The 23,752-nt window shown below is 40.2% G+C and overlaps 1 protein-coding gene across 5 annotated transcripts in view; it reads left to right on the forward strand.

Moving 5' to 3' along the window:
* Positions 1-23,752, forward strand: part of USP34 (ubiquitin specific peptidase 34) — a 244,271-nt gene that overhangs the window by 160,197 nt on the left and 60,322 nt on the right. For all 5 annotated transcript variants that reach the window (XM_089669184.1, XM_089669187.1, XM_089669185.1 and 2 more), the window contains 10 exons: positions 2,903-3,075; positions 4,702-4,855; positions 6,229-6,307; positions 10,126-10,179; positions 10,273-10,368; positions 11,438-11,502; positions 11,601-11,676; positions 13,061-13,108; positions 21,011-21,076; positions 23,533-23,613. In XM_089669184.1, the coding sequence (XP_089525310.1) occupies positions 2,903-3,075; positions 4,702-4,855; positions 6,229-6,307; positions 10,126-10,179; positions 10,273-10,368; positions 11,438-11,502; positions 11,601-11,676; positions 13,061-13,108; positions 21,011-21,076; positions 23,533-23,613 (892 nt within the window). The remainder of the gene's footprint in view (positions 1-2,902; positions 3,076-4,701; positions 4,856-6,228; positions 6,308-10,125; positions 10,180-10,272; positions 10,369-11,437; positions 11,503-11,600; positions 11,677-13,060; positions 13,109-21,010; positions 21,077-23,532; positions 23,614-23,752) is intronic.

Consider the following 23,752-nt stretch of genomic DNA (forward strand, 5'->3'; position numbering starts at 1 on the left):
GGGGGGGGGGCGATGATTGCGCCATAGAAATTTAGTTAAAGCTGTATGTAACCACTGTATTTCAACATGGCGGATCAGTAGCGGAATGGTTTGAAGAGGATAAAGGAGTTTAGCAAAGCTCACCATTTTAAACAAGTGGCAGGCCCATCCATTTCTCCAACTCTCCTATCATTTTTAAAATCACCGGAGGGAAATTTAAGTGGTAGAGGGAGGAGGGTGTTTTCCCAATTTTGATACCTAGGTAAGTGATAGATGATGTACTGCAACTTGAATTATAGACGACTCGGCCCATAGTGGTGACCTATCGTAAAAAAAAGGGAGAATGTCACTCTTCCCGAAGTTAATCCGAAGACCCGAGCATGTACGAAAACGTGTGAAAACATTGTGTATATGTGACATGTCCCTTCCAGGGTTTGACGAAATGATCAAAATGTCGTCCGCAAAGAGGGCTAGTCTAAGTGCTCACTCTACATGTGGCACCGGAAGTTGGAACAAGTTTTCATTATATATAAAGTGCTTGTGAGCCACTATATCACTGATATTATTAATAAAAATGAATAAAATTATAAATTAATACTCTGTGTAAATATGGTTTGCTGACACTCCTATACACACACTCGTGCCAATAATAAATCTTAATGCAGCAGTGTCGCGCTCCTAGTTAATAAATGTAAATCCCCTTCATGTGCTAATTAATTGATGTGTTAAACATGAGGAATGATCAGCTGCTAATAAATAATTGATAATCCAACTAAATTGTGATCCCTAAATACTCCAAAATTAAAAAATACAAGTCATCAAGTGAAAAAAAATCAGAAAAAACAAAAAATGTGAAATAAATAAAAATTAAATATATACAAATAAAATAGTGAACGTCCCAAAGTTAATTAATGTAATTCAGGTCAGGTAGTCCCTTTCTGTAATTAAATCCAGCAATCCTTGATATCAATATGCGCTCACCTCAATATAAGCCTAACTTTGAATTAGGCAAAAACAGCTTTGTGTCCCAATAATAGCAGGATATTTCAACTTCTCTTGTAACAAACAGGATTATAGATGTAATGTGATACTCCATCCACCAGGCTTCTCTAGATGTATTGATCCTTTAATATAGACAGATATGCATAGATCTCTCCCTCTGGTAGGCTTAGGACTATAAATCTACTCCTCCTTCACTCCTTGTTTCTCCATGTACCGTACTTGTGAAAGAGAAATATAGTGCCTTATCTTTAAAATACCTTTTATTTGTAGCCAGTAGATTATGCACTCACAATGTTCAATACATCTATAATCCTGTTTGTTACAAGAGAAGTTGAAATATCCTGCTATTATTGGGACACAAAGCTGTTTTTACCTAATTCAAAGTTGGGCTTATATTGAGGGGAGCGCATATTGATATCAAGGCTTGCTGGATTTAATTACAGAAAGGGACTACCTGACCTGAATTACATTAATTAACTTTGGGACGTTCACTATTTTATTTGTATATATTTAATTTTTATTTATTTCACATTTTTTGTTTTTTTCTGATTTTTTTTCACTTGATGAATTGTATTTTTTAATTTTGGTGTATTTAGTGATCACAATTTAGTTGGATTATCAATTATTAATTAGCAGCTGATCATTCACCATGTTTAACACATCAATTAATTAGCACATGAAGGTGATTTACATTTATTAATTAGGAGCGCAGTACTGCTGCATTGTTAAGTCTCCCAGTTCCTGCCACTGAAAAACATCCCCACAGCATGATGCTGCCACCACCATGCTTCACTGTAGGAATGGTATTGGCCAGGTGGTGAGCGGTGCCTGGTTTCATCCAAACATGAGGCTTGGCATTCAGGCCAAAGAGTTCAATCCTTTATTTCATCAGACCAGAGAGTTTTTTGTTTCTCATGGTCTGAGAGTCCCTCAGGTGCGTTTTGGCAAACTCCCTGCGAGCTGCCATTTGCCTTTTACTGAGGAGTGGCTTCCGTCTGACTACTCTACCATACAGGCCTGATTGGTGGAGTGCTGCAGAGATGGTTGATCTTCTAGAAGGTTCTCCTCTCTCCACAGAGGAACTCTGGAGCTCTTTCAGAGTGACCATCGGGTGCTTGGTTACCTCCCTGGCTAAGGCCCTTCTCCCTCGATCACTCATTTTGGCCAGGTGGCCCGCTCTAGGAAGATTCCTGGTGGTTCCAAAAGTCTTCCATTTATGGATGATGGAGACCACTGTGCTCATTGGGACCTTCAATGCTGCAGAAAATTTTGTGTACCCTTCCCAGATCTGTACCTTGATACAATTCTGTCTCGGAGGTCTACAGACAATTCCTTGGACTTCATGGTTTGGTTTGTGTTCTGACATGCACTGTTAACTGTGGGACCTTGTATAGACAGGTTTATGCCTTTTCTAATCATGTCCAATCAACTGAATTGCCCACAGGTGGACTCCAATCTAGTTGTGGAAACATCTCAAGGATGATCAGTGGGAACAGGATGCACCAAAGCTCAATTTTGAGTGTCATGGCAAAAGTGAATACTTATGTACATGTGGTTTGTTTTTTCCGTTTTTAATAAATTGCAAAGATTTCAAAACGTACTTGTTTCACGTTGTCATTATGGGGTATTGTTTGTAGAATGTTGAGGAAAAAAATTAATTTAATCCATTTTGGAATAAGGCTGTAACATAACACAATGTGGCAAAAGTTAAGGGCTGTGAATTCTTTCTGGGTGTACTGTATGCGTGAGGGGTTTAACTGAATTTCAGGCCTAAAATGTGTTTTAACGCGTACAAAAAAAGGCTGTGAAAAGTTAGTGAAAGGGTTCAGAATCTTTCTTTTTTTTTTCCTACACCACATTTGCAATTATTTGTATATATTGTAATATATTCTCTTTACATTACCTCTCTTGTCCGTTTTAGGGCTTGTTTTAAGAAATTGCCAAGGATATTAAGCTTTAATACAATGCGGTACACTTTTAACATGGTCACCATGATGAAGGAAAAGGTCAACACACACTTTTCTTTTCCTCTGCGGCTGGATATGACTCCCTATACAGAAGATTTTTTAATGGGAAAAAATGACAGAATAGAAGGTATTGTGTGATTATCTGATTGCTAAATGCCAGGTGCTGACACCTTTGAGTTAGCCTTAAAGTATGTCTGAAGAGAAACATTTTTGTTTTGGGGGGGGGGGGGGGTTCTATTAATTTTACACTCTGTTGGGCTTTTACTTGCTGCCTGTTTATTTGAGTGGATATCCCTTTACCTCCTTTCCCACACAACAGTAGATGAAATCTCCAAAGAGAAGAAATCTCCCTTTTAACTGATTTACACCAGGATAGCTCTCCCTATGGGAAGATTTAGGACTCATTCACACCATGGTGCAGAGATGTCAGTTTTTCTGCACACGATCTGCAAGGGCACATTGCAATCAAGTGTTTTCTATGTGCCCTGCTCTCACCATAACACTAGTATCACATGCAAATTTTTTCTGTGCAGGAATCTGTAAAGTGTATATAACTCATTGCAGAGCACATGAAAACTGATGTAAATTTGATGCCTCTGCAAGCAAAATCTGCATGTCAGTTTCCATCTGTTTTTCTGCACGTATGGTGTGGATGAGGCCCTAGCTTTACCCCATGTTCCAGCGACAACTGTAGTAATTGGATTTTATATAATTTTATGTTTCAGTGATAATGGACACCAGGGCAGATATAAAGAGTAATCTCACTAAAGGCTACACAGATGCCAGTAACAACCTGACAGTGATTCTATCCCAACTTTTGTTCTGGATGTACTTTGTTTCTAGGGTTAATTAATGAACATGGAACAAAAGAGTGTAATGGTCTGACCTGTCATATTTCTTTAGCTTAAATCAGATGGTTCCATGCTACAGATGAAATCCCCAATTTTCATAAATCGCCCAGAAAGCTCATATTTGTGTACTACAGTGTAGCACCACGATAGGTTTATGCTTCACCTCTGTCGTAAAAGTCCCAAGTCACTATTTCTGCACTTCTAACACATAAGATGGCTTTTTTTTTGTAAGTAATAATGGTCACATACATGTATGCTTGGGCTCCTTGCACACTGGTGTTTTTTTTTTAACTAAAAAATCGCTGGATGAAAAAATTGCAGTTTTTTAGTAGCGTTCAGAAGCGTTTAGGAGCGTTATTTTATTAGCATTTTTATAGTACACATAGAGGGGAAAAAGAAAAAAGCGGTTCGGAGCATTTTATTAGCGTTTAGGAGCATTTTAGCATGTTTTTCCGCTGGAAAGGTGCTAAAAAAAAAACTACAAAAACATTTTTTTCCTGCTAATAGCCTAAAGTAGTGTGCATGGACACATAGGATAAAACTGTTTAGCTTCCAGGAGTAGAAAAAATATGCTAATAGCTTCTAGAAGTTTTAAAAAAACTGCTAGTGTGCATGGAGCCTTAAAAATGTTTTTGTATGTGAATGCTGTGTGGTAGAATGACTGAGCTTTTGGTAATGGTCTTGTTTTGATACATTAAACATAGATAATAGTGGTATAGTATAGATCTTTTCCCTTATAATACACCAGTGCATAAATGCAAATAATGCCTTCTTTAGTGGCCCACTTTGGTGATCTTTGGCACATAAAGTACTAGTTATACCTATACCCGTTTAAGGTTGGAAAGCCACCCTCTTAACTGTAACCTTTCACACTGACATATTTGTTACTTTTACTTTTTTAGGTTTTAAAGAAGAGGGGGAGGAAGTGAAAGAGACTGAGAGCTACGAGTACGACTTAATAGGGGTCACTGTTCATACCGGTACTGCTGACGGTGGACACTACTACAGCTTCATCAGGGACATTGTGAATCCCCATGCTTATAAAAATAATAAGTGGTACGTTCTAGCTTTTTTTCCATGCAAACTTGCCCTCGTGGCATTCACCTACAGTATGTGTTAGTAAATAAAGTGTGGGACAATTTATTATATAGATCATGTATTGGAGAGGTACTGTGTTGGGACAGATAAGAGATGTCATGAAAACAGATACCTAAAGTGTGCACATCTGAATTAGCTTCTCCTAGGTTTCACCACATTTCCTTTTGTAGTAGTAGTTGATTGAATGGGACCAGGAACCATCTTGCTAGTCTAATTGGGTGAAAGATTTCCATTATTATACTCCCTCAGCGTCTTGTCATTTTTGAAGATGAGGCCAGAATTACAATTTTCTTTTTCTTGGTTCTTCCTGATTTATTTTTTGAGCGTGGACCTCTTTTGGGGTACTGTCAAGTTTTGGATACCTCATGTACAAAAAAACTATTGATAAGAGTTTCCAGGAAGAGTAACCAAAATTGGATGAAAAAGAAGGGAAATGGAAATACAGGATTGAAATCTTAAATAGGTTCAGGAGGACAGTATTATCAATATGATACTAAGATCATGATTCAGAACTGAACTTAGAGTATGTTATTTACCCAAAAGAGTAGTTTGTGCTTTAAAAAGATAGCAGATGGTTAGTGAGTCGGTGGGCACTGAGTTTATATATCCTTGACATGTACATAGATCTGTCCACAGACTGGTTATTAAATAATCGTAGGGGGCAAATGGACCACCTGGTCTTCCAGGCATCACTCTTTTATGTTTTGAAAAACTGATGTGAAAGGTCAGCTACACAAAAGCCCCATAATGTACATTAAACAATTCAATTAGCAATAGAGTGCCATGTTTATCATTTGTTTTCTGGAGGAGGAGGAGGAGAGACACAAATCAGAGCTACTAATGTTCTTGACGTGCCATAAATAAACTTGAGGGTGGTGCAATTTATCCAGTGCACACTTAAAACTATAGTTTTGGCTTTAGGAAGTGACTTTGATTATATAGTGTAGACAATGGCAAACCATTCATGTTTAATACCTATTAAAAAGGCACTGTCATTACAAAAGTGCATTAGCCTTGGGTGACTGTTTAGGCCCCCATAATTTTTGTTTTGCTCCTAGAAAAGGCATCCTATTTGCAGCAATCCTTACCATGCAGTCTGATGACTCTTGCCAAGAGATAAACACTGGATCTTACAGGGCTGGGGGAAGTACTTTGTCCTCATTCAGTATTGATGGGAGCCTACATCTTTCTCCAAGTCTGATGTTACAGACCAGGAGGCAGGTTCAAGTGTGGCAGGGAGTGTTTGATGGGCGTACTAGTGTAGATATTTTACAAAAATTAACTGTTATGCTTTACATGACCTTGTGGTGGTAACGTATTCCATTTCTCAGGTATCTTTTCAATGATGCCGAAGTGAAGCCATTTGATTCAGCTCAGCTTGCTTCTGAATGTTTTGGGGGTGAAATGACAGTAAGTTAATTTCATATCCGTAAAGTAGAAATGTAACTAATCCAAGTGCTGTAACTCTCACAGCTAGCAAGCTTATTTATTCAGACTTTACAAAGATGGTGTAGTAACACAGCAAGCATCATTTTAGAGCTGAGAAGATTAAAAGATGATTGTTATGGTTTACTGCATATTGTTGTTTGTCTTTGGTTGCTGTGCATTACTGCATATTGTCCTTTTTGAAAAAACAAAAAAAAAATGTTTACTCCAAGAAATATGTAGGCTGACTTTGATGACCTCATTCTTAAAATGCTGTTTGGCTGGCTGTTGTGTGAATCTAATAAGTTAAGTACGTAGATGTGGATAAATTATACAGGTTAAGACGGGTGTCGGCAACCCGCAGCTCCAGAGCCGCATGCGGCTCTTTTTCACCTTGGCTGCGGCTCCGGAGCACACTGCCCACTAGGTGACAGGCAATAGGCTCTTCTGTGTGCCGGGCGCCCGCTCCCCTCCCTCCTCTCGGGCGGCCGCCACAAAAGTCAGGACTCTGCAGCTAGCCCAGCAATGGGCAAACTACGGCCCGGCGGACCTTTTAATCCGGCCCGCGGAGCGTGGCAAACATTGGCTGTCAGGATGTAGGCGGGGTAGCGTGATGAACTCCTCTCCTCTCACAGTCCGCCCTGAAGACCGGAACGGCGCGGGAACACGGCGAGAGGAACGCGCGGAGCAAAGGTAAGTGAATTGACACAATATGGGGAATGAATTACTATAGGGGGGATGAATTACTATATGGGGGATGAATTACTATATGGGGGATGAATTACTGTGGGGGATGAATTACTATATGGGGGATGAATTACTATATGGGGGATGTATTTTCAGTTTTAAAAATGTGGCTCTCAAAATAAATTTCAATCGTGGTTTTGGCGAGATTTGGCTCAGTTGAAAAAAAAGGTTGCCCACCACTGACCTAAGGCTATGATTGTGATTATGATGATACACTGTGGCCCTGATTAACCCTTTGCTTACTGGGCCCTTAAACCCCCTTCATGACCAGAGCGCTTTTTGCAATATATGCAGTGTCGGATTTGTTTTAAATGTTGCAATGGTTTTGCGGCTCCCAGTCTTTTTTTCCCTCTCGGAAACGGGTCCAAGTGGCTCTTTATGTCTTAAAGGTTGCAGACCCCTGGGTTAAGAGAACTGATTTTATTTGCTTCATATTTGTTCTAGACAAGATATTCAGAAAGTGACTGACCAGCCATCTACATGGCCCCTGACTCACCTGCCTTTTCAGAGACATTGTCTCCTCGGTACTGCATGGTTGCCGTCGAGCACCTCACTGTTGGCAAGAGTACCTTTCTCTCACTGGCCTTTCAAGATACCCGCGGATGGTGCTAAGTGCTCCTGGACCCACAACTCCATGGAAAAGTCCACCTGAGAATTAAGTTTTGCCCCACCCTTTTCCAGGGTAGGGAATCGCCTTGGCTGGTTCTTGAGCTGGTAGACCCCTCCCTTCTTTCCAAGTCCACAAACTGATTGTGTCCATACATGATATAGAGTTTGTTTTTTGTCCACCAGAGACATTTGTTCCAAGTTGTCATCTTCTGTCATTATGCCTTTGGGCCTAGTACAGCGCAGTGCAGGACCTGCTTCCCCAGGGACTATATGTCTTTGTATGTAAGCTGGCACAGCTCTGGAGGTCTTGCTCCAATCTGTTTATGGTCCCAGAAATGAACAGGATTTCCACAGTCCTGATCCGGGAGGCCCTAATATGCCTTATGCAGGGTCAGGGTTCAAGCTGAAGTTCATCCGTTTGGTGATGGTCTCTCTTCTTCAGGGAAGTTTGCTAGCATCCATTGACATGTAAGACACATACCTGCATGTTCACATGGGCGAAGGCCTTCAGTGGTTTCTTCGATTTGCGTTGGAGATGCATGCTATAATTTTGTGGCTTTTCCCACCAGGCTGGCCTCAACATCCCAGGTGTCCTCCATGATGCTGGCCCCAGTCCTGGCATTGCTGAAACAACAGATGATTGACGTGACTGGTTATTTGACAGCCTGCTTCTGGGACGGGCTCCCAGGCTGCGCTGACGGACTCCCAGGCTGCGCAGACGGACTCCTGAGGATCATGATGCACTTCCTGCAGGACTTTGGATGGGTCCTGAACCTCTTGGGATCTGCTCCGTCCAGGAGGTGGGAGCGTCTGGGTCTGATTCTCCATTCAGAGCAGGCAAACATTTTTCTCCTAGCAGAGAAAGTCCACAAGCTTCAGACTGAGGTCCTCCTGTTTTTGTCCTGCAAGCGATCTTCTCTGCAGTCTCTCTTGCAGGGTCTGGGTCTATAGCGGCCACCTTTGCGGTGGTCCTACATGCGCGCTGTTCCATATGAGAGTTCCGCTGAAGGAAATCTTTTCTGTATGGGACTAATCTACAACCACCTCAGAGGACCAGATTCATCTGGAATGGTCAATGAGGGCCCCCCTTTCTTTGGTGATCCGGTCCACTGCCCTGTAAGCTGGGAAGTTCATTTTTCCCTCCATTGGACAGTGGTCGTGATGGATGCCTGCCCCCTTACAGGTCTAGTTTCTGCCTCACTGTCTTTTTACAGCGTCACTTGGCCATGTTCTTCCTGCTTGCACCTTTGGTCAAGGCTTTGGTCAAGGAGTTCGTCTTTTGGCATCCCACGTTCGCTCCCTGTTAACACCAGGGGACTTGCATTGGTTCTTTTTGTTCTCTACAACTCTCACTTTGGAGAGTATTTGGGACATTCCCCTGCTTACTCTTTTTCAGTGTATTGTCACCATAGCTTCTGGGCAGCTGCCTGAGCTGGCAGTGTTATTTTCTAGTGTTTCTATTTGTACACATGACTTAGGTGTCCCTCATTTCTGTCTAAGGTGGTGTCGGATTTTCACCTAAGTGTGGACTTTGTCCTATACTTCTTGTGTTTGTGCCTGTTGCATCTTAGGAGGTTGCGTTACACTTCCTGGATTTGGATTAGGCGGTTCGTGGTGCCTGTCCACTACAGTTTTTTGCCGAGGTTGCTTTGTTCTTTTGGAGCTCATGGCTGGCCTCTGGGATGGCCAGGCGGCTTTCTATACCACGATTTTCTGCTGGCTCTGGCTGATGCTGTTCAGGCGTACACTGTTATGGGTCCAGGCTCCTTCCTTCCTTGCTTGTTACAGCACGCTCAATTGATGCTTGTTGGCTGTAAGGTTGCCGGCTGCTTTTTCAGCTTCTTGTTTACCCCTTTAAGGGTTGTTTGGGTGGTTGGCTTGTTGCCTGGTTTCTCCAGTTTATTTCATTTTTGCCCACCCCTCCTTTGAGGTACTGTTTTGGGATGTCCCTATTGTCAAGAATAAGAAGAGCTGTGTCCGTCAATAAACGGAAGAGAAAACAGGATATTTTTTTTTTGTTACCATAAATTCCCTTTCTCTGAGTTAATTGATGGTCAAAGCACCCACCCCACTATTGGAGTTTTGCTTCTATCACTGTTTGTAACTAACTGGATTGCCTATAGCAGAAAGGGAGTTTGTACCAGCTAGGACTTCCCATAGGCAGTGCTAAGTAGTTTTTCTGCCTAGTGTCCTGCTCCTGTAGGTGGCTATATAACCCCATGTTTGAGAATAAAAGGAGCTGTGTCCGTCAACTCAGAGAAAGGGATTTTATGTTGAGTAACGAAGAAAATCCTGTTTTTCGATACACTTTTTAGTTGCAAAGCAAGTATGGCAAAGGTTAGGCAGTCATTGTCGAAGTGCTGTATGTTAAATTTAAATGTCATGTGGTCTTATATATTTCACATTGTGATGTTGTTCATTGCATTTTCTTTTTCTTCTCCCTTCAGACAAAAACATATGACTCTGTAACTGATAAGTTTATGGACTTCTCTTTTGAAAAGGTACATGTTCATGAAAAACATTAACATTAAATACAGTGAAATGATGCCTAAAATAATTGGAACTGGTAATACAGAATAATCTTGCTTTCATAGACTCACAGCGCTTACATGTTGTTTTATAAACGTGTGGAGCCAGAGGAGGAGTCCAGCAAGGAGGTGAAGTTTGATGTTTCTTCAGAACTCCTAGAGGTATATATCTCATAACTGTGGAATTACTATACCATTGTGTTCAAGCAACATAAGATTGGATGGCTGAGTGCTTGTATATATATATATATGTATGTATGTATGTATGTACATTTTTATTTTGTTTCCCTTTCTCCCGGGTTTGGGACTTTTTTATGTACTTTTTTTTTTATTTCTCCCAGGTTTGGGAGAGTCAGAATACAGTAGAGCAGCAGGGGAGATCACTGCATTGCTTGTATTGATGTAGGGATCTGTGAGTTTTTTGGGGGTTTTTTTAAAACGCTGGTAATGTGTATGCCCTGCTTAAGACTTACACTACCAGTAAACTGCCAGTGTATGCTGTCACTTTTAAGGATTGAATTAAACTGGAATAGCTCCAATGTATGCCCTAGAGTTTTTATTTGATTTAGTTGGTTTCTGCCTAAAAATGAAAATAAAATCTGTTTCTTCTAAATAAACCTGCCATTATTCTCTTGTCAGTTTCAATTATGTTTCATGTACTTCATCTACAATCTCCTTTTTCTTGCTCATAGAATATGCTTGCCACTGCTTTCTTTGATTTGATTGGTGGCATACAGGGGCAGGAGATTTAGCAGCAGATGAATATGGTACTGAACTTAGAAAATGGATGCTCATAGCTATGTTAAAAAAAATACATGATTTGTTCACTCTTTCCATTTCATTCCAGCTACATTGGCTTGAGTTCCCCTGTAAGAACATCAAGCTATACATCTGTTTTCTTTTGGTATACTTTTCGGTTGTCTGTTAACATTCTTGGTAGTTGCACATTTCCCTCTTGTTTCACTGAATGACAACAGTAGCTTTGTGTAACAATATGTTAGTGGTAGGGTCTTGTACTACATTAGCCACCGACTAATGCAGAAAGATTGAAGTTTAAGTTGTTAATGCTTTATTGGTTACGTTAAGCTATCAAGGTTGCCTCTAATTTAGACAATACAGGTTATTAAACTCCAATCTTTCTGCATAACCTTTTGTTTCAAACCAATAGCAGCTTCATTTACATAAACAGATTTGTAACATCAGTAATAAAATGTGTGTTTTGTTTTAACAGTGGATCTGGCATGACAACATGCAATTTCTACAGGACAAAAACATTTTTGAACACACATATTTTGGGTAAGGGTGTGTGTGTGTGTTTTTTTTTTTTGTTTTTTTTAAAAGACAGATTTTTCCTGCTGCAAAGGAGTGAAATAACATCACCTTGTGTTTCATAGGTTTATGTGGCAGCTGTGCAGCAGTATTCCCAGCACCTTACCAGATCCTAAAGCAGTGTCTTTAATGACAGCCAAGGTAAAAGGCAATATCTGCAGGTTTAATTGTACCAGATTCTTCAACCTTAAAATAGAGATAAGCCAATTCTCTCTAGGAGTTTTCTTAACATTGCAAATATTTTGGCACTCTGACCTGTTCATGCTTGTTCAATAGTGACAAAAGCATTCCAAAGTCCTACCCACCCTACTGAGTACAAAGTGAGAAGGGCGTACATGCAATTATTAATTACCTGATCCATGCAGTATATCAGTGCTTTTAAGAAGTTTTTTTGAGGGAAGCATAGAGTCTGTGGCTGTCTCGTCATTGTGCAGTTTGCAGTTGCCATGCTGAACCCCTTTCAGAAGCATTGAACCAGTCACACGAAGCAAGGCTTTCTATGTACAGTTTTCAGAAATCCTCCTATTGCCATTTTTACAATGAAGAAACAGTTTATTTTTTGTCATGTTATAAAATTAGAGGGGACAACAGACTGAAGGCATTAACACCAAATTACAAAATTGTTATTGTAACAGCTTTTTGAACACTTTTCTACGAGAGCCATATTTTAAGTTTTTACACAATTGAAATGCTCACTTTAGGCCTAAAGATTAGTTAGGCCCTCTAAACAGCATGTGTTTTCTGAAAGCAAAGACCATGGAGAATAAAATATTGGTAGTTGCACATTTTATGTCAATGATATTTTCGCATATTTATCAATGCAAATTTTTTTGTAACACAAATACTTAAGTTAATTTTAGTGCACATAAACACAAAACATTTCCCATTTTTTGTATAAGTAAATGAATAAATAAACGGCGATGTTTCGATAAGTGAATAGATACCCAACAGGTTACGCCTTAAAATTGCACATGCCTGTTAACCAGCGACAAACTTTGGTACTTGAAATTGTCCATAGGCGCTGCTTTAATAGCACTTACAGGTCATCAGTTAAACTGTGAATAATAATTTTAGAATTATTGCTCTGACCTTTGCGGTGATGTGTATCGCAATTGTTGTTTTCATACATAAGGGAACCTGCTTCATGCATTTTATGTTCTTGTGGACAGGAGACATTAAAAATGTTTTATTTGGTTTTTTTTTTCTAGCTACATTATTTCCATCACATTGGGGGACCAATAGTCCTCTATGTGATAGCATGCTGAGACATCAGGGGTCCGTATCTTTCATGGGCTGAGGAAGTGATCAGATGGCTTTTCAGCTGCCTGAATCACTTCCACATGAAAGCCCATCACCTGCTCTACAAATAAAATCCCCGTCTACAAGCTGCTGTTTCTTAAAGGTGCTGGTGACCACGTGGTTAAAAAAAAGTGTAATCCTTTACCCAGTGCAAGATAAAACTACATTTTGCCTGTGTGACCATTGTTTTATTTATTTTCTGTTGTTCTTTTGTTATTTCTTTCAGCTTAGCACATCATTTGTTTTGGAGACATTTATCCATTCAAAAGAAAAGGTATGTGATAAATAACTTGTTTATTCTTTTGACATTTGACAGATTACTAGAAACATTCAGGAACTGTTAAACCTTCGGGTTTTACTGCCGCCTACAGGACCACTGGACATAGGAGGATGGTGTTCTAAAGACTAACCTATTAATTTACTAGTACTTTATTCTTCTTCAATTTTAACTTCAGTTAAGACTCTTCTCCACACCTGCTGCTGGAGGTATGCCCTCTGATTTTTAGCTCCCAGGCATCGTTCTCAGCCTAGCAGTGGATCAAACCATGTCCAGACCCTGTGGGCTAGCCTGGCATTGGCCTGCAGTCATTGGGTTCCAAGTGGGTTGCTTTTTAGACTCTGTTCAGGTTACTTTGACTGTGGAGTGCTTCCCAGGTACAGAGCCACTGTCAACACCTCTTTGCTTGTCCTGTCTGTGAACATACACTTAGAGGGTATGCCAGATGGGCTGAGCATTGGGAGCTGTCTCATTTTTATTGGTTGCTGGGTGCCATTATTCCCATTCCCAACCAGTTTTATCATGGAAGGAAGTAAAATTGTGGGACTGTGGAGGTCTTCCACTTGGTAGAGCATTTTGCATTCTGTACTCTTTCCTGCAATACAGACTCAAGAAAGCATATTTTGCTGCTGCTCTTGCAAGCAAAGAGCCCTGTTGAACTTTGACCTTTTTCTGAGGCCTGGCTTTGGCCTTTCCCTTCCCCCCCTTCTGGCTGTGACTATTTTGTCAAACCATGTCAGACATGTCCTTCTAACAGGATCTAAACCACTGCTGTGGTTTATCCATTGTTTTGCATATACTTGAAATAGTAGATTGTTGTAGCATTACATTTCAACTGTGACCATTTTCTGGAAGCCTCTTGTGATAAATATTGACCAAAAAGAAGTAATAGGGGTAGACCTTAGAAATGGGGTGGAGAGAGGTGTTGAAATACGAAAAAAGATGTAAGAAGTTGGTAAAAAATTAAAATTGCTGGTATCTATCCAAAATATTATCATTTTTTTGGAAGCAGACCGTTAAAGTGATTGTAAAGGCTGAATCATCTTTCTATGTGTGAAGGTAAAAAAGCCTGTGTGCTGCTCCCCCCCACAGCCCCCCTAGTACTTACCCAAGCTCTTTCTCTATCCGGTGCTGTGCATGGGAGTCTTGGCTCTCCCAGGTCTCTCTCTCTTCTCATTGGCTGAGACACGGTAGCGGGCGCCATAGTCTCCCACTGCTGATAAGCACAGGCAACGAGGAGTGAGCCGCACTCTGTGTGTGTCTTATAGAGACACATAGCGAAGCTCAGGAGTGAGCATGCACGAGTGCCCTCAGAGAAAGCCGCTTGCTCTAGGGGCACTCGGCAGGGGGCAGAGGCCAGGAGCTCCAGCAGGGGACCTGAGAAGAGGAGGATCGGGGCTGCTTTGCACAAAACCATTGCACAGAGCAAGCAGGTAAGTATGACATGTTTGTTATTTAAAAAAAAAACTTTAATTTCACTTTAATTACTGGTAATCCTGCTGCTGCAAAACCATTGCACAAAGCAAGCAGGTAAGTATGACGTTTGTTATTTAAAAAAAAAAAAAAACAAACAAAAAAAACCCTTTAATTTCACTTTAATTACTGGTAGTCCTGCTGCTAAGCGCTGATGGCATCCACTTCAGGCTCTGCGCTGTTCACATCTTAGTTTCCAACCTCAACTGCTTGTATTCAATTTCTCCTGATCTGATAGTTGTTTGATATACACAATGTTATGTTTTATATTTGTCTATTTAAATAAAAAAAAAACATGGGGAAAAAAGGGAATTTATCAGGGATGAACACTGTCCCAAGAAGAACTTCAGTTCTAGAGGTTATAGTAATGTGGAAAGTACATGTTACCTTATTGTAAAACGAGCATAAATAGGAGGTGATAGTTAAAAATAAGAATTCTGACATTTGGAAATGGGGTTTTTTTTGCTTTGGCCTTAGACATTGTCTCCTTTCCCATCCAGGGCAAAGTGATACTGCCACCTGATAGCTATAAACTCCCTAGCAAGAAATGTTCACGGTCTCTGCACTCATTTGTTGCTAGGGTTTCTCTAGAGGGTTTCTAAAATTTTAATTTGTTTATTTTCAGTCTGCTAGGGGTTCCTTGAGCTGTGACTGATTGACCTCCTGTTTGATGGTGCCTGCATAGTTTTGGGGGCCAGTGCCACATTGCAGAGCCAGCTGCATGGCACAAATAAACATTTAAGATAGCTGTAAGTGTCATTGTACTTGTTACAATCTGACCACGCAATCTTTCACAAGTCAAATTTTTCATTTACCAAAAAGCTGTAATATGGGGACCTACCTAATCTATTGTAGTATCCCTCTTGTCTCCTTATGTCTTCCCTTCCTGCCCCTGCCAAGACATTTAATGTTTTTTTCTTCCCTATACCTGCAGGACCATTCTGTGCATTTTTTTTTTTTTTTTTTACACATTGCTTGCTTGTTCCTGTCCCGAGCCCTACAGGGCAGCAATGGAGTTTATGGGTGGACCCGAACAATCTGGCGGTTAGAAGAGTGCTCCGCCCCACCTATATCTGTTTCTCTCTCTCTCTGGCAGTTGGGATGTGCACATTTTTTATCTCCTCTTCTCCATGTGCTCATTGGACAGGTGCTCCTGGACACATATTGGACTTTGGAAGTATTGGGAAAGTTTTTGAACAGTTTTACAGTTATAAACAACACAGTTCTGTTTGCCTGTTAGGGAGGTGGGTCTTTGGTACTGGAAGCGGAAATTTTATTCCAGTGTACAGCCTCTCCCTATCTGTTTTGAGTACACAGTTACACAGGCGTTTTGCACTTGCTCCTCTCAGCTGACTTTGGACTGATTATCATAACTGGAGTCTAAACCTATTGTCAGTAGACCATGTCTGATGGCAGAGGAAGGGGCAAAATGGAGGAGAAGGTTCCCAAACTCCCTTATCAGGCAGTGTGGAACCTGGCTATAGCTCACCTTGTAATATCTCTCTCCGGGGGCAGTGTGTTCCAGGTTACTCTAAATCCTTTCATTTGTCTGGCCTTTCTGTCTAGGAAGGAATTTTCTTCCTTTGTTTCCACTTTCAGAAGATGCACCACAGGTGCACTGCGGTAGGGTTAAACCACAGTGCATCCGTTTGAAAGCAGCCTTATAGAGGGCTCAGGACAATAAACTCTTGGTTACATTTGCCGTTTGGGCGGCGGTAAAACCCCATAGTTGAGATGTTTTTACTACACTCTCCTAACCACTGGTGTAGCTTTTGGGGTCACAATGGCGAACCTAACCCATGCTGCAGGGGGCCTGTGCAGCCTCCCTATCATATTCTGCTCTACACTTGGACAGGAGGGGCGGTGAGGGCAGCATTTATAGGAACTGATGCGCTCTATTTTCCTCCTGCAACCGCTGAAAGTCGCCTTCTCCTCCTCTCCCTCCCGCCAGCATTCTGCGGCTGTAGAAGGGAAATGTTCATTATGCTATTGAAAATAAATAAATAAAATCGAAATTCGAAACCATTTAATTTCTATGTGGCCCACGACTGGTCACCAGATCACTTAAGTGGCCTTCGGTCTTCAAAAGGTTGAGCACCCCTGTTGTAAAGAATAGGTTTTGTGAGACCTGCGTAATGGTCTAGAGTTGAGGACTACACTTCCCATAACTATGAAAAATCTGTCCAGAAAGATTAACTGATGGAAGATAAAGGAGGAAATGGGAAAAAAAAACTAAAAATAGGAAATTATAAGGGAATACAAAACCTTGTGAAGGTCGCAACTTGAGCAAGCTGTTAAATATTACAATCAGACTGTCGAGGATAAAGGCACTTAAAGGATAAGGTATGAACACGTTCTGTATACAACAGATATGACAATCGAATTCAATAAACAATAATAGATAATTTACCATTAAGCTAATAGACCCAGTCTTTTTGAAACTTATGAACTAAGCCTATTATGTTGGTAAACAATTTCTCAAAGGCAGCATGTGTATTTAGAATTTCTTGACAGAAGACAATAAAGGAGCTGCAGTTTGCTTTCAAGATCTTGTTATAGCAAGTATGGCTGCAATCAGAGCATGTGTAAGAAAAGTTCTTGGAGGTGGTGTGTAGTGATCAAGGCCTTTTCCAAAAAGGGCCAAGGCAGGATCTGGGGTAGGAAAAACATGGATACTGATGATATAAATGGGAAAATGTAATTCCAGAAGAGTAATATTTTTGGACATCGCCACCAAATATAGACTAAAAAAAACTATATGTCCCCAATTTCTCCAGCACAATGGAGAATGCTGCCAAGGGAAGCCAGCTGCTAAGTGATGAAGAGTAAAATACCATATATGTAATCATTTTTTTATTGTTTCCCAATGGGATAAGCGTGTAGGGGCTTTCTTAGACCACTGAATGACATTGTGCCCATTGCTGGGTATCTAAGGAGATCCCCAAGTCATGTTCCCATTTGAGCATTGCTGGGAGTTTTGTCTAGTATTAGTCTGCAAATGGAAGCATAGATGAGGGAGATCCCTCTCTGATTGGGTTTGGCGGACATATATAAAGAGTAAGAGAGTTTGAGTGGATTGCTTTCAAGCGGTATAGATAATGGCACATGTCAAATCCTGAGATATTTCTAAAAAAAAAAATCTTTATTGGTAATGGATTAAGTGGAGGTTATGTCTTCCAAAGATTGACGTGACGTCACTGGCTGCTGCTCACTGGAATATCTCCTGAACAATGCACATTTAGGAGATATTCATTTTACCTACACATAAGCTTTATTATAAGCTTACCTGTAGGTAAAAGTAGAAGAAACACATTTACTAACACTAAGAAAAGATACCCACGTACGTAGTGCAGTAATAACACTGTCCAGATGATATCCATTTGCTTTGTGGGTCATTAATATGTTGACTAGTAAGGCCTGTAGATTTATGGAGACAGCTTGCTTTTCTATTTGAACTCAGCATTTATCTGAGGAAGGAGACCATTAATGTTGCATTTGGTCCAGAAGTGAAGCTTTATAATATCTGATCAAATCTGAAGCACCCATTCTTGCTTGAGATTTAGGGATTTAGGATCATATGGGGACAGTTTGTGCACTTATGCTTTTTTGTTCTCCCAAATAAAGTCATCAGAAAGGTTTTGAAGGGCTTTGATATAAGACGAGAGGACAGGGATTGGTGGTGTGTGGAACAAGTAGACTATGTAAGCCAAGCTGAACATTTTGATGAGAATTATTCTTTCAGCTCAAGAAATTGTAGAATTTGATAAGTCTTTACATAGTTCAGAAATTTTGGTAAATAGGTCAGAATAATTAGCCTTGAAGATGTTTGTGCCTGGAGATGTAAATTTTATGCCAAGATATTGTCCTGTTAGATTTTTATTGTGGTCTTGCTCCCTGTTAGGAAGATTTCACCTTTGTATTTTTCCAGTTTACCATTACCACCAAAAAAAAAATCCAAATTTTGGGATGTCACCAGAGTAGGAATATCTTCAAATGGGGACACTAGCTTCGGCGATCCTGGTGACCATTCCATAATTTTAGGATTTCCTTCCACTTCCTGTTTTGGCTGTGACAGGAATTGAAGGGAAATCTCCCTAATAGGACACAGATGGCAAAAAACTGACAGGAGTTATAACCCTCCCATTTTCCAACAAAAAAAAAGTTTTTCCTTTTAGTTCTACTTTAAAAGTTAAAGTGCACCTGTGCCCAGAATGTCCACATTAAAGCATTTATTTTTTTTAACAAGCATCAAAAGAGCTTTAAAAAAAAATATTGCTGATCTCTATGCTGTGTATAGCATGAAGTAATTCACTAGCAAACACTCTGAAGTCAGTTTGTAACTGTTTAGACAAAACTGCTGTTTGTCAATATTCTGCCTTCTATGCCTCTGTTGTGAACTTAAAGATTAATTTTCCACAATGCATATACAGTGGGGATCAAAAGTTTGGGCACCCCAGCTAAAAATTTGTATTAATGTGCATAAAGAAGCCAAGGAAAGATGGAAAAATCTCCAAAAGGCATCAAATTACAGATTAGACATTCTTATAATATGTCAACAAAAGTTAGATTTTATTTCCATCATTTACACTTTCAAAATAACAGAAAACAAAAAAATGGCGTCTACAAAAGTTTGGGCAACCTGCAGAATTTATAGCATGCACTACCCCCTTTGCAAAGCTGAGACCTGCCAGTGTCATGGATTGTTCTCAATCATCGTCTGGGAAGACCAGGTGATGTCAATCTCAAAGGTTTTAAATGCCCAGACTCATCTGACCTTGCCCCAACAATCAGCACCATGGGTTCTTCTAAGCAGTTGTCTAGAAAACTGAAACTGAAAATAGTTGACGCTCACAAACTGGAGAAGGCTATAAGAAGATAGCAAAGCGTTTTCAGATGTCAATATCCTCTGTTCGGAATGTAATTAAGAAATGGCAGTCATCAGGAACAGTGGAAGTTAAAGCAAGATCTGGAGGACCAAGAAAAATATCAGACAGAACAGCTCGCAGGATTGTGCGAAAAACAATTCAGAACCCACGTTTGACTGCACGATCCCTCCAGAAAGATCTGGCAGACACTGGAGTTGTGGTACACTATTCCACTATAAAGAGATACTTGTACAAATATGGTCTTCATGAAAGAGTCATCATAAAAAAACCCTCTTCTACGTCCTCACCACAAAAATCATCGTTTGAACTTTGCAAATGAACATATAGATAAGCCTGATGCATTTTGGAAACAAGTTCTGTGGACCGATGAGGTTAAAATTGAACTTTTTGGCCAGAATGAGCAAAGGTACGTTTGGAGAAGAAGGGGCACATAATTTAATGAAAAGAACCTCTGCCCAACTGTTAAGCATGGGGTTGGATCAATCATGCTTTGGGGTTGTGTTGCAGCCAGTGGCACAGGGAACATCTCACGAGTAGAAGGAAAGATGGATTCAATAAAATTTTAGCAAATTTTGGATGGTAACTTGATGCCATCTGTGAAAAAGCTGAAGTTAAAGAGAGGATGGCTTCTACAAATGGATAATGATCCTAAACACACCTCGAAATCCACGGGGGATTACATCAAGAGGCGTAAACTGAAGGTTTTGCCATGACCTTCACAATCTCCTGACCTCAACATAATTGAAAATCTATGGATAGACCTTAAAAGAGCAGTGCGTGACAGACAGCGCAGAAATCTCAAAGAACTGGAAGACTTTTGTAAGGAAGAATGGGCAAAGATACCTCAAACAAGAATTGAAAGACTATTGGCTGGCTACAAAAAGCGTTTACAAGCTGTGATACTTGCCAAAGGGGGCAGTACAAGATATTAACTCTGCAGGGTGCCCAAACTTTTGCAGATGCCATTTTTTTGTTTTCTGTTATTTTGAAAGTATAAATGATGGAAATAAAATCTAACTTTTGTTGACATATTATTATAAGAATGTCTAATCTGTAATTGGATGCCTTTTGGAGATTTTTCCATCTTTCCTTGGCTTCTTTATGCACATTAATACAAATTTTTAGCTGGGGTGCCCAAACTTTCGATCCCCACTGTAGCTTCATAGTGGGGGTTTATTGGCTTATTTTAAAGTGCTTTTAACGCTTGTTTAAAATATGTGAATACATAAATGTGCATAGCCTTCTAAACAAGGTAAATAGTTATCAAGTTTTAACCTGAGCCCTGTTAATGAAATTATTACTGTAAAGAGTTTGAGATCAAATGCTGACAAAAATTTCTCATGTGTAATAAGTAGTGTTGGCAATTATTTATGGTAGACACTGAGAATTGGAGGTCCTAAAAGCAGTAATAAATTGTATAAACTGTTCTCACATTAAACCATGGTAGGTGCTTATCGCCAACAGTAATGCTTTAAAGTGTTTTACTGCTGACACTTAGCGTTTTCTTTAAATCTAACTTATTTTCTGTCTCTCTGTTTAGCCCACCATGCTACAGTGGATTGAACTGCTGACAAAGCAGTTTAACAACAGCCAAGCAGCCTGCGAGGTAAGATCTGTATAACACGTCTTGTGAATTACATGTGCTGTGGCAGCTCTAGGCACTCTATGGCTTTAGTACAATTTGCCAGTAATCTAGTAACTGTATATGTGTTTGTATGTGTGGTGTATGTGTGTGTGTGTGTATATACAGTCAGGTCCATAAATATTGGGACATCAACACAATTCTAACATGTTTGGCTCTATACACCACCACAATGGATTTGAAATGAAACAAACAAGATGTGATTTAATTGCAGACTGTCAGCTTTAATTTGAGGGTATTTACATCCAAATCAGGTGAACAGTGTAGGAGTTACAACAGTTTGCATATGTGCCTCCCACTTGTTAAGGGACCAAAAGTAATGGGACAATTGGCTTCTCAGCTGTTCCATGGCCAGGTGTGTGTTATTCCCTCATTATCCCAATTACAATGAGCAGATAAAAGGTCCAGAGTTCATTTCAAGTGTGCTATTTGCATTTGGAATCTGTTGCTGTCAACTCTCAAGATGAGATCCAAAGAGCTGTCACTATCAGTGAAGCAAGCCATCATTAGGCTGAAAAAAACAAAACAAACCCATCAGAGAGATAGCAAAAACATTAGGCATGGCCAAAACAACTGTTTGGAACATTCTTAAAAAGAAGGAACGCACCGGTGAGCTCAGCAACACCAAAAGACCCAGAAGACCACGGAAAACAACTGTGGTGGATGACCGAAGAATTCTTTCCCTGGTGAAGAAAACACCCTTCACAACAGTTGGCCAGATCAAGAACATTCTCCAGGTGGTAGGTGTATGTGTGTCAAAGTCAACAATCAAGAGAAGACTTCACCAGAGTGAATACAGAGGGTTCACCACAAGATGTAAACCATTGGTGAGCCTCAAAAACGGGAAGGCCAGATTAGAGTTTGCCAAACGACATCTAAAAAAGCCTTCACAGTTCTGGAACAACATCCTATGGACAGATGAGACCAAGATCTTGTACCAGAGTGATGGGAAGAGAAGAGTATGGAGAAGGAAAGGAACTGCTCATGATCCAAAGCATACCACCTCATCAGTGAAGCATGGTGGTGGTAGTGTCATGGCGTGGGCATGTATGGCTGCCAATGGAACTGGTTCTCTTGTATTTATTGATGATGTGACTGCTGACAAAAGCAGCCGGATGAATTCTGAAGTGTTTCGGGCAATATTATCTGCTCATATTCAGCCAAATGCTTCAGAACTCATTGGAGGCCTGGCAGAGCATCACCAGGGATGAAACCCAGCGTCTGGTGATGTCTATGCGTTCCAGACTTCAGGCTGTAATTGACTGCAAAGGATTTGCAACCAAGTATTAAACCGTGAAAGTTTGATTTATGATTATTATTCTGTCCCATTACTTTTGGTCCCTTAACAAGTGGGAGGCACATATGCAAACTGTTGTAATTCCTACACCGTTCACCTGATTTGGATGTAAATACCCTCAAATTAAAGCTGACAGTCTGCAATTAAATCACATCTTGTTTGTTTCATTTCAAATCCATTGTGGTGGTGTATAGAGCCAAACATGTTAGAATTGTGTTGATGTCCCAATATCTATGGACCTGACTGTATATGTGTATATATGTGTGTGTGTGTATATATATATATATATATATATATATATATTACTTTTTAGCTAAAAAAAAACCTATGCAGATATAGAAAAAAGTAAATCATTAATTCCAGTTATAGTTTCTGCAATCGCCAAGCACAGCATACATTAGATTAACACAATCCAGATTATGCATGATGGAAGGAAACAAAATCTCTCAATTCCTCCATCCCCACCAACACAGTGATGATGGGGGATTCCCTTCTGCAGTGCTATTGTTTTCTGTTGGTAGGGAGCCCTCCTGGCCGACAGGTCACAATAATCACTGCTAGCAGCTATAGCTGCCAGCAGTAACCACATGCAACTAAAAAAATTCTGGGAGGCTGGTTGTACCTAAGACGATTGTGGATCAACTTGGGTACAACCGGCCTGCCTATAGATGGATTGAATCTCTGTCGGTCCCTGCTGAACCAACTGAGGTTCAATCCATCTATGGCCAGTTTAAGAGAATGAAAAGCAGCGGTTGTGTTAGCTAATCAGGGCTCTTCTGCATTGCACTGTATTGTCCATCTGATAATGAAAGCTGACAGCAGGGAGAGAGGAGAGTGATGACTCCATCATTTTACTGAAACACACTCAATGTCCTGTCACAGGCTAGTCTTAAACTTAGCTATATTGCTCAAGTGTAGTCTGCAGAGAGGTTTCAGGGAGTGCAGAAGCTAATTGTGTTGTCTGGCAGTGGTACCTACATCACAAGACTGGCTGCATAGAATTTTAAATTAATTTGCATGTAATATGCTTAACATATTTATGTAGTTCATCTGTGTATTTGCTTGAAGTTCAACGTTAACCAGCTTTATTTTACCTCTTCTAAAATTTTGCTTCATTTTTAAGTGGTTTTTGGACAGGATGGCTGATGATGACTGGTGGCCTATGCAGATCCTTATCAAGTGTCCCAATCAGATTGTGAGACAGGTTTGTGCATGTGCTATAACAGTATGTTATTAAAACTGTTCACAGTTAGAAATTTTCACTTTCGTTTGCGTTAAAGTGGAGTTCCAGTCATTTTTGTGTTCATTAAAAGCCAGCAGCTACAAAAACTGTAGCTGTTGAC

Source organism: Staurois parvus, unplaced genomic scaffold (genome assembly GCF_062004578.1).
Source record: "Staurois parvus isolate SC_StPar_1 unplaced genomic scaffold, SC_StPar_1.0 ptg000070l, whole genome shotgun sequence".
NCBI classification, from domain to species: domain Eukaryota; kingdom Metazoa; phylum Chordata; class Amphibia; order Anura; family Ranidae; genus Staurois; species Staurois parvus.